The following is a 12,097-nucleotide window of genomic DNA, read 5'->3' on the forward strand; positions in this document are numbered from 1 at the left end:
TCACAATTTATATTGTGATTCTGATTGTTGCAAAGTATTGCAATTCAATTAGTATAGTAGTAGTAGTAGTAGTGTGATTTTCTTACCCTGCTGAAACCCAAATTGAAATTTGAGACAATAACTCACTTATCATATTTCCTAAATCAATGCACATCACAGTCATGCTGACATTTGTGTGAATTTAATAAGACGGTGGTACACAACATGTACAAATACAATAAGGTCAAGTCGAAAATACAGCTTAATATTCGCTGAGCTAGTGTTGTAATTAAATAAATAAAAAATAAAAAACCCAATATTTTTGAGGTAAATAATCATCTAAAGAACTCATAAATACGTTTAGATCTTAGCTTCGACTTGATGCTCTTCAGTCAGTTAACTCAAACCCTTTGAAGCTCTCTGTGGGTGAAAGGGACTAATCTGTACGTCCTGCACTTTAAAGCGTCTTTGACAAAACAATGTTCCTATTCACAGGTGTGGGTGTTTAGTCCCCTGATAATGCTCTCTGCAACTTTCAAAAAAATAAAATAAAAAATACTTATCCATCATCAGAGGAGAGCTTGTTGCTGTGAACTCTCCTGGTGTCACGTTCTTCCTAGCAGAGCTTAATGTGACATTTAAGAAATGTGTTTTTGAATCCGGAAGTTCAGTTAATTTTGTCATCACAATTGCGAATTTAACCTATCATAACTGTGATCGTCTAATATTGAAAATGTGTGCTCCCCCAACAGTAATCAAGCGTTCCCTGAACAGATGCCTGACTACAGTGTGTACCTGTGTTTACACCTCTGTACCACACAGCTTTTCTGGACCGCAGTCTGGAAAAGTAATGCTATGCTAAAAGACAGATAAACATCACATAACTTACTGAAGTGTTGTAGAAAAAACAAATAGAGAAATGTCTTTTTTCTCTTTCTGAGAATGTGTGATTGGGGAGGGCGAGGAAAAACAAGGTCAAATCAGGACTGCAGTGTTGTCGTAATTAGTCCAAAGGCCACAGGGGGCGGTAGAGGTTTCGCACTGGAACTTTAAATTAGTTTTTTGCTCCATTATCATAGTAAACCTTTAAATGTAAATCTTTTTGATTTACACCGATGCCTTAAAATTACATCAGCATTTTTAACAGTTTATTTATGTCATACATGACATAAACTCAGGACTCAAATCTTAGATGATCATTGAACTTTCTGTCATTTAATGTCTTGTGTCTTTCTGTTTGGCTTTTTTTGGCTTTTATGTTTTTATCAATGCCCCAGTGTAGACTGCAATCTTTAGAGGATAAGATAACAAATGCTACAGTATGTAACCCTCCTACATCACAGGCACCTTGTGACACTGTAAAAGCACACCAGTTATCCAGTTACCAAACCCCTGCCTGTTCAAGGCACCATTTTAATTCTTGAAAAAAAACAAACCCATAAATATTAATTAAATCTGTCCATGTCTACTTTATCGGTGTCAAACCAGACTTTTGACCTCTTATCTAATTCAGTTGTGTGTGTGTTGAAGCAGATTAGGCCAAACAACAGACACCTCACGGTGTGAACTTTCCACCGGTGGTGTGTGGTCTCAGTAACGTATGTGTTTGTCCTGTTTGTGCATGTGTGGCTGGTGTCAGCCACACTGTGCTTATACGCTGCTGTGTGATAAACTGTTTCTTAGATGCAGAATGACTATACATGCTGGTGATTTTGTGTTCCACATCATGCTTCTGATTACGATGCTCTGGTTATTCAAACTGAATTACACTCCCAGGTAGGGCTGAACAATGAATCGAAATTGTATTGAAATCGCAATGCAGCCCACTGCAATTTCCAGGCTCAAGAGGTGCAATATTTTTGTGTCAAGATATCGTTTTAGATTAATTATTGTCTTGACCTATACACATCTTATTCTACAGACTGAAGAGAACTTCTCTGTTTCCTCACAGATCTGTACAAATATCACACAGTAATCATATTAAGTGTGTTTTTCGAATGAAAATAAGAATAGTGATGTAAAAATGACGCAATTCCTGTCAAAATAATCGCAATTAGATATTCATTCAAAAAAGTTCAACCCTACTCCCAGGTGGCAATATCCCAGCATTGTTTAGTTCTGTCTAAACAAGAAAAGGCAGAAAGAACTAAGAGTTATCTTAACAGTAATGAGAATCCACACATAAAAGTACTTGAAATCTTAGGTCAGCTGCTCTTATAGCTTTCACCTTCGAACATGACCTTGTTTGTTGTCTGTAACGGTCTCTGTGTGGAGACACAGAGACCCTAACCCTGCTGTTGTGAATTATATAAATGGGAGTGATTTATGAGACTTGAGGCTAATACTCAATAAATAATAATAATAAAAAAAGGGGAAAATCTAACAATAAGGCAAATTATGTACAAAAAGAATAGGAACTGATTGAAAAATAAATAATGTCAAACCAGATTTATTATGTAAAAGACTTATGCCAGAGAACCTGAGGGGCTGTTCTGACTCATAGACTGATAGACTAGAACTTTTAAGTGAAAAGTTTGGAATGTTAATAAGATCAACCAGAAGGGTTCTTTTCCAGTCACAGTTCTCATAGGCTGTTAAATGACCATTCTCAGTAATACTGGGTTTGTGTTTAGAGCCCACTTTATTACTCTTGCTCGCTCACTGTGTGCCTGTCTCTCTCTTGTGTGTGTACACATTGCACATGCTGTGTGTATGTGGAACCTCATGGGAGCTTATTACATAGACAAATGGTGGAGAGGCACCGTTTTTTAATATAGATGGTTAGAGTTAAAATTTGAGAAATTGACATTCTGCATTGGTACCAGAAAAATGTCAGTAAATGTGCAGAAAAATGTCAGAATGCTGACGACACCTCTCCCTAAAACGATGCAGAATAATTTCATTTGCAAAGTGTAGACTCATCATTTCAGCGACCATGCACACTTTACTTTGAGTTGACTTGTCCACCAGCTTTAAGATATAATATGTAGCAATACTGCCTTAAAATATCTAAAAACAACAACAATAATAATGATGAGTTCTGTTGTCATATAATACACTCTTAAAACACCATTTCATTTTGGTCACCCTTTAATGACGTCATCAGATTGACTAAAAACCAGATTGACTTGTTATTGTCCCCTAGTGACAGAAATGACATAGTGTGCATTTATCAAATTTCCTTTCTGTGTTTCACAGGGGAGCCTTTTCGGTGGTGCGCAGATGTGTGAAGCTGTGTACGGGACAGGAGTATGCTGCCAAAATAATCAACACCAAAAAGTTATCTGCAAGAGGTAAGTGTCCATTTTTCTGTATTTCTCACCACAGTGGTTTGTAAATTAAGGTCTCAGGCAAAAACAGTGCAGTTCCAGAGTGACTAATTTGTTCATTGTTTCCGTATCCCAGTGGTCACGTCCCCTCCTACGGTGTAGACAGTTATGTAAGTGGTATCTAACAGCAGCTACCTCTCAGATGGTGCTGCGTAGGACATAGAGCAACATTTTTTTTTTTTTTTTATCACACTAGGATGTCTGAACAGAAAAAAGTCAAATGTAGTTACACAGCCATAACAGTAAATTCAATGCTTTAAATTGGGTCTGACCAATTTTATTTATCGAAATTGCGATACAGCCTACTGCAATTTTCAAATCGCAGGAGGCATAATATTTGTTAAAGCCAAAATATGTGTCAAAATATCATTGTAGATTAATTATTGTCTTGATCTATACACATCTTGTTCTATAGACTGAAGAGAACATCTTTATTTCTCACAGATCTGCACACAGTAATCATTTTAAATATGTTTTTCGAATGAAAATGAGAATAATGATGTAAAAATGACCATTCCCTCTGATACCGCGAATTATATCGCAGTCACAATTCCTGTCAAAATAATTAGATATTTATTCAGAATCGTTCAGCCATATAGATGAGGGGTTTTACAATGTTTCTGAGTTATAGTAATCACTGTCAATGATGGATCCATCACACACACAGTGTCACACACTCAAGGTTGTAATATAAAGGACCTTCGAGTATCCAGGACTGCAGACACGGGCAAGTAAAATAATGGAACAGTGTGTTTCACATTTTGAAGTACACTTTATGGAGCGAAAAACAGCCGCAGCAATGACTCTTGCCTCCGGTCAAGTTTTCAGTGAAACGTTGTGAGCATGGAGGGAAGTGGACAGTTCAAGAAAAGTTGTGAAAGCTATACAACTACAGCAAGGTCAGTCAAAATGTTTTGAGAGAAAACGGGGGGCAGCCGATGGCCAAGTGGAAGGGGAACATGGATGATTTGTAACTGGAGGGTTGCCGGTTTGTACTTGTGTCAAATGCTACACTGCCAGTAACAGTTTAAAACCAAACCAAAGCAAAGGATAAATGCCACGGCCATGAACGCCAGCCGAACACCACAGTGGTCACAGTGCCCAGTGTAAATCTCCTGCTGCCTGTAACTGGAGACCCACTGTTGGGGCCCAGCCAGTTGGCACCATGCTGACACTTGACTGTTACCCTGCCTTCACACACACACACACACACACACACACACACACACACACACACACACACACACACATATTGAGTGGTGGAAGAAACATTGTAACGGGCATTAGCCAAGGGCATCATCCCTGAATGTCTGGTCATATTGGTCTGTCTTGTACAATTGACGTATTATTATGAAGTCTCCTTATTATATTAATTATTAAAACACTAGCTCTGTACTATATTTGAGATTATTTGTATGCCGTGATGTGATTATGTAATGTGGTAATCAAGACTCTTGACTCCTGGCGGACGTATCGATTGAATTTCACACAACCAACCTTATATCTTGTCTGAAAACTGTGAACTAGCTTTTCTGTGCTGGGATGCTCTGTCAAGTTTGTTTTTCGACATGATCAGAGTTGGAATATTTCAGCATTGCATTTCCAGCTATTGTTAATGTTTGTTATCCTTCACACAAACACCTATGGTGCCAGTTTCAACATTCTTTCTTATGACCAAGAAATATGAAATGCATTTCATAATTATATGACATTTTTCTTAAATTAGTCTATTTTCTAAGTAAGGATGTAAAAATGTTTTGTGCCACAAAATATTTTCAAAGCAGTTTGTAATTGTCTAGACATTTGATGTGTGCCCATAGCAAGTTGCAGATCTTTTTGTTATTATTATTGTTATTATTATTATTTATATCAAAACAAAAAAATAAAATAGAAACAGACATTGACAAATTGTCATATCATGTTGGCAGAAGTTATCTCAGTATTGTCACATTTTTACAATATGCGAGTGCAAAGACTATTTAACAGTTAATCCCAGTGAGTGGTGTGATGAGTTGTAAAAATTATCTCTCTCACACACACACACACACACGGATAAATAAATCATCTATAGGTTGTGCTATTATTGTACCTATACATTTGACTCCATATGATTTATCAGGGATTGCAGCTGCTTGCAGATTCTCACTATATTTCTGAGCCAGGGCATAATCTCCCTGCTTCAGCATTTGATAGGTGAACTAATCTGTCCTGACTGAATGGTGTTTGAGGGTTGTGTTGTGCGCCTTACTAATGTATGTGCCATGTTCTGTGAAACGGCAGAGCCGCTGCATACTACTTCTACTCCAGGTCCTATTTATAACTCAATGACCTATCTAATATAGGCTGCTACAGCCAGGTTTTATGGCAGTCGCAGTGACTCGCTCTTTTACTGAGGATTTGGCTGAAGTGGTTTTGAATGTTTTAATGTCTCTCTGGCTGCAGGTAGGGTCTGTGAACATCCAGCCCTGTTTGCAGCAACTTAAGAGGAGCATTTGTTTAGAGCTGGCAGATGGAGATGGTAGCTGAGAGGAGGGAAGGGTCATGTGAAAGAAGGCACCCCAGGCGCTTGGCAGCTGAGGGCCATGTGCCTACATGCCTTTAGCATGGGACTCTCATCTGACTCTCTTTCTGTCTGTCTGACACACACACACGCACACACACACACACACATACAGAGTTAGGGCTAGTACAATATCATCTTGTCCTGATTCGATTGTATCATGATATTTCGGTGCTGATTTGATCTGTGCTGTGATTGTGATTTATTGTGATTCTACAAGTATTGTAATTCCATAGTATTATTGTATTTATTATATTTTTTTTGTTTTTTTTTCTTCTTTAAATCAAAATTAAATGATAAAATCATACAGTGGATATAGAAAAATAGATTTTTTTTTTTTTTTACATTTATCTGCCCCTGATATAATCAGGCAAGTAGCTTCTTTGCTACTTAAAAAGAAATGAAAATAGCCTCTCACAACAGGACAGAGCACAGATGTGAGCCTTCAAATTTACATGCTTCAAATGAAATGCTGTATTTTCAAATCTCTGGATTGTGGAGTTTGAGGTAAATTGCCAACTGCTACTTTTAGCTGTTTCTGTTCATCAGGCTTGTAGAAATATCACGATTCTGGGAGCGAAAACAACTTTGGAAATAGTCTTAAAAAAAAAAAAAAAGATTCAGACAGAGGAGATGAAAGGCTCAATTACACAATTACTCTATTGGTTATACAAAAAAAACAGAATTTATTGAATGATACACTGAGTCAAAAGTCATAAAATCCCACTTTGTAATGAACTTGAGCAAATGCATCTGTTGTGTGTCACTGAAAGGGAAGCAGATTGAGGAAGGTAACAGATGTACATATACGATAACATACATTCTCCTCTGTTTTTATTATTTATATTAGCACCCTGCCAACAACCACCCCCACGCACACCCACAATCCATCGTCCTTATGCAGCTGCCAAACGGTTGATGCCAATCCAACACATGTCGACAGGAAATGTAGGGCAGGTCTGTTGGACAGGGCTTCCAGCCAATCACAGAGCTTATTTATTGGCACTGACCTCAGGACAGGAGATGCCAGAGGTTGAAGTATGGCCCTTTTAATTTATCATGACAGAGTGGCTATGCTTATGAGGGTCTACACATGCTTTATTTTTGTGTGTATGTCTGTCTATTTGTCTATATGTCTGTCCATTTGTATTTGTTACCTCTGTAAGACTTTTTCTGGCTTAAATACTGATCATGTTGGGAGCAGTAGTCCTCTAAGGGACCAAAATCTGGTCCTAATGAGGAAGAATCTCATTCCTGAGGATCTGGATTAGTTTAGGTTTGAATTCTGGTTAGGTAAAAGTTACACTAAAGTTTTTTAGGCTGTCCAAATCAATGTATGTCAACATAGTGTCCTAAGAAGAATACTCTAGCTAATATGTGTGTGTGTGTACGTGCGTACGTGTGTGTAAGGAATTCACCTGCAATGCAGTTGGAGTGATCTAAATTTGTTTTTACATTTCAAAGTCAAATAATCAGGACAGATGTGGTCACCTGTGCCAGGTGCTCACTTCAAGATCCAATGTGTTTGGGAGTGTTTATAAGCAGAAAGTAAATGCACTTCTCATAACCCTGTTTGTAATGGTATGAAATTGCTCTAAAAAGTTGTTGGGCTTTCGTAGCCCTGTAATAAGCCTTTTACATGTTCTTAAGGTAAGGGCCTTTCTAAGTGTGAGCTCATAATGCCAATGATGGTGAAGGCCTTCACCCAAAACCTGTATAAAACAATGAAAAAGAAATAGTCAATGGCAGAGAGAGTGGAGAAAGTGTTAACATACTTTCTGGTATCTGAAGGCCATCGTAGTTCACTGACACGCTTAAGAAACGGAGGGGAGACTGAAGGAGACCTCTGTTATACTCTTGAAAATGATCATTAGATTAGTGACAATCACTCATTAGTTTATTATTGACCCCCATGAAATCAGCTGTAATTATACATATGAATAGAACTGATTGTATCAAGCAACCCTCATGACCCCAAATAATTTTTTATTTTATTTTATATAATTACTATATATTATGTTATATAATTTCTTTCCACGGAAACGTAACTCAGGATTTTATTATAAAATAACTCAGTCTGTCATGTTTCATTACTGCAAAATGTAAAGGACACAGCAAGCCTCATATACTTATATAGACTTATACATGGCTGTCTGCTGACCTCCTGGACCAAGGTGCAGTTTGTACCTCAACAATTCTCCAGCTGGTGAGAGTTTTGCTCATGCTGTGAGTCTAATATTCAGAACATTGTGGTTTTCGTATCTTGCTGCCTTTGCAGCTCTTTTACATCTCATCTCCTGGGACCTCAGTCCTCACTCGTGATGATTATTCCTCTCCTTCCCTCTCTCTGCTCTTCCAACACGCACTGCAGATTAACGAAGACATCAACTGAATGCTTTCCTCAGGTTTTCTTGAGTCTCACTGAACACTCAGTGCTTCTGTGTTCATCCGGACCACATATCTCCACCTGTCTTTTTTCTCCTTCTCACCTCTCATTTCCCTCAGGACCAATCCTCTCCCTTTCCCCCCTTTCTACTCTCATTTCTTATTTACCTTGCTGCATCAGAAACAATGGATTTGGTGTATGACTGACCACCAATACTACGCATTCTCCAGTGGTCAATCTCTGTATATATGTCTATGATTTCACCAACCACTACCCCAATTTTACGGTCCGTATAAACCCAAAAATAATTCTGATAGGCTCCCCTTTTTTTGAGAGCTACAGCTGTGGGAACACCAGATATGGTGCCTTAGAGTAGATCTTCTTTACAAAACCTTGTATGAGTAACCTGCCACTGTAAGGTCATCGGCCTGTCACAGTGTTGACTGAAGGTTTATCTGCCATTGATCCAGTCGCCTGATAAAGTTGGGATAAAGGACCTAAATAGCAATGTTTCTTGTAAAAGAGGAGGAGCTGTTGTTCAGTCATCTCCAGCTATAAATCCTAAGACAAGTACTCTATAACTCATTTGGTTTTCAAACCCCAAAGGATTTAAAATAAAGCAAGGATAGAAAATGATCTACAGTGTAATAAGGGGTAAAAGCATTATTGAAACATTAATGAAATCTTTATGGCTTTATGCCTTTAAAGTCAATCAAGAGAACAATTGAAAATGACAATCAATTCCCTCCCTAAATTGATGTTATGGACAGAAGTCGATCATTTTCACCGTCTCATCCAACAATTTGACTTCCTCTTGAGCCTCGAGTCATACAGTCCTAAAAGGACGTGTAGATAACAAAGGCTCAGTCTGGCCATCTGGTAGACTAAGCTAAGATGAACCACAGCACTAATTCTAAGCCAATTCTGGACTGAAGAGTAATGTTAGCAGATGCCACTGACAGAATGAAATGTGCACGGGACATGTTTTCCGCTGTTTGACGTTGTACTATGATGGATGACATGTCTGGAATTGTATGCCACAAGCAGCCAGTTAGTCATTTTTTAAAATGAGGTATAAAGTCAATTAGCTGGAGGAAAATTAAAAAGTGATCCTTCACAGTTAATAGCATTGCGATACCAATTAATGATACCTCTTTCCCAGTGATTACCCAGTGAACTTCTTCAAGATGTCATGGCAAGAATATAAACATAAGATAATCAGGTTGGTTGTTGATAAACAGCATCTAAAGATAAAATAAGTACCATGCATTACTTATATTCACCACCTTTGCACTTTTCCTCCTTCCTGCCTCCTGCTCATCCCCACTTCTTCAGCACTCTTCCACTCCGCCTCGCTCCTCTCATCTTCTAAGACTATAATTACTGGGCTTACACCTCACTGTCAACTCCTCACTGCCAGCGTGACTGTGTGTGTTTTGTGTGCCTGCACTTGCTGTATGTGTGTGTGTTTTGAAGCTCAGACAACTTGAGTACACAAGTGTGGGTGAACACTTACAGTTGTTGTGTATACATGCAGTGATGTCCTCCTCCTCCCCCGTGTTAGGATTTGGGCTAATCATGTTGCTAGTTGAGAGCAGACACATACAAAATGATTTATCAAGTTATTTTATGGTATAGTAGATAGAAGTTGACTTTATTTTTCAGAAACAAATTATTTGTACTTTGAAGTCTTCTGAAAATTCTAATTTACAGTGTAACACCATGTCTACACAGAACAAGTTTAAGCAATGCTGTAATTTCCAGAACAGCGTCCTTCCACCTGAAAACATAATGAACATTAGAAACATGGGCTGCTGAAAAACTAGTTCATAAATTTTTTTTAACATCTAGATTGAATGCTACTGAATGCTGCAACACAAGTTCTGACAGGAATTGAAAGAGACATGAAAAACTTGTTTAAACTTGTTTAATTCATTTAAGAAATCACTCAAATCTATATATGCACTATACTTTGTAAATTATTGTCTCATTTTAGTTGTATGTGATTTTCATCTGACTTGTAAAATGGCATATTGGTAAAAAACCATCATAAAAGGCCGACCCATTTATGATGGGTTGCTGCAGTATTTGATCATGAAGAAAGTAATTTTTCAGTCAGATTTCAACTTTTCTCCTCTCTGTCTGTGTGATACTGAATGTTGTGATTTGGCACTATACAAATTGTCTGTATCATTTGCATTTAATAGACAAAATAATGTATTTAAACAGTTTAAACAGACTATCACACTAAATGCTCATAAATTTGAACAATTTACCTTAAAAAAACATGTCTGGGATTGGATTATATAACTTGTTTTACTGTATGCTCAATAGCACTACTACTGAAAGATGTAGCACCCAAACTATTTAACAGTTAGTACATTGTATATCCGTTAGTAATGATTTGTCCCCACGTTAATGCCCAAACCTCATCCCAGTAAATTCGTTTAATAAATGTATTTTCTTTAATCTGATTCTTTGTATATCCATCAGAGAACAATTACCATGTCAAAATCTGTAGAGGCAAGTCCATCTTATAATGTTTTTTTTCATGTCCAACTTGTCTCATCTTGGATGCTTCTGACTTTCAACCAGACTTGTAAAATGATCATCATAAAAGACCGACCCATAGATGATGAGTTGCTACAGTATTTGATCATGAAGAAGCAATCATTTTTTGAGTCAGATTTTAGGAATTGCTCCTTATTTTCTCAACCTTCCTCCTCTCATACTTCTTGTCTCTGTTGCCCCTCAGATCACCAGAAGCTGGAGCGAGAGGCTCGAATTTGTCGCCTGCTGAAACACCCCAACATTGGTGAGGAAACCTCTCTGTATTTTTGCTTCTATTTACCATCAGTCTCAGTTTCACAAAGTTTGTTTTGTAAGTAAGTAATTCATGTTTGCAGTTTTAATGTGAGATGATGCTAGTTTAGAATTTAGTTTTATAATTTTAGAATTAGTATTGACACTCATTGTTCTTGTTCTCATGACACTGAAGGATAAGGTTCTTCTGACTACATCTGCATGATGAAGATGATTAACACTCTCTGAATAATATTTTAATGGTATTCCCAGACATCATCTTCACTGTGACAAAAAAACCCCTAAAGAGGGTCAATAGTAAATCTAAACTTCATCAAATTCACAGTAACAGAATTACATCCGTGACCAGTCCTGCTTTAATCTGAGCCCAAGCCCCTCCTACCATAGGACACAAAATTAAAAAGAATGAATAAATAAATAAAATGATAATTTTATTTAATTCTGTATGTATTTATTCTTTTTGTTTATTCATGTATGTATGTCTGTAGTTTATTTATTTATAGAGTTGCCATTATGTCCTCCATAATAGTGCATGATGTTAGTCATAATTATCATGACTCCCTGTTGTTTCTTCCCCACTCACGCTCCCTCTTTATCACTCTCTTTTGCTTTTTTTTTAATTCCTCCTAGTTAAAATGCAGCAGTGTTTTACTGAATTATGCAGAAATTGTCACATAGAAGCTGGGTGTATTTTCCAAAACCTGGGATCCAGCAATGAAGAGACAAAGGACTGAAATTGAAACATGTTAACAGTAATAATACAATACAAAACAATAAGAATTAGAAATACACAGAGAAACAGATGTTTAATCTGTTCAATCTTTCTCTTGCAGTTCGTCTTCATGACAGTATATCAGAGGAGGGCTTCCACTACCTCCTGTTTGACTTGTAAGTTCTCCTCTCCTCTCCTCTCTTTATCTCCCTTCCCACAACCCCCATTCCTTTCCTCCATAAACAATTACATAAGTCTCTCTCCTATATTTGCCCCCTCCACCAACCACCCACGTTACCCACATCCAT

General features: G+C 37.5%; 1 protein-coding gene across 28 annotated transcripts in view; it reads left to right on the plus strand.

Moving 5' to 3' along the window:
- Positions 1-12,097, plus strand: part of camk2b1 (calcium/calmodulin-dependent protein kinase (CaM kinase) II beta 1) — a 63,870-nt gene that overhangs the window by 3,043 nt on the left and 48,730 nt on the right. For all 28 annotated transcript variants that reach the window (XM_044026115.1, XM_044026123.1, XM_044026127.1 and 25 more), the window contains exons 2-4: positions 3,178-3,272; positions 11,010-11,069; positions 11,911-11,965. In XM_044026115.1, the coding sequence (XP_043882050.1) occupies positions 3,178-3,272; positions 11,010-11,069; positions 11,911-11,965 (210 nt within the window). The remainder of the gene's footprint in view (positions 1-3,177; positions 3,273-11,009; positions 11,070-11,910; positions 11,966-12,097) is intronic.

This window comes from Solea senegalensis, linkage group LG5, assembly GCF_019176455.1.
Source record: "Solea senegalensis isolate Sse05_10M linkage group LG5, IFAPA_SoseM_1, whole genome shotgun sequence".
Classification (NCBI taxonomy): Eukaryota; Metazoa; Chordata; class Actinopteri; order Pleuronectiformes; family Soleidae; genus Solea; species Solea senegalensis.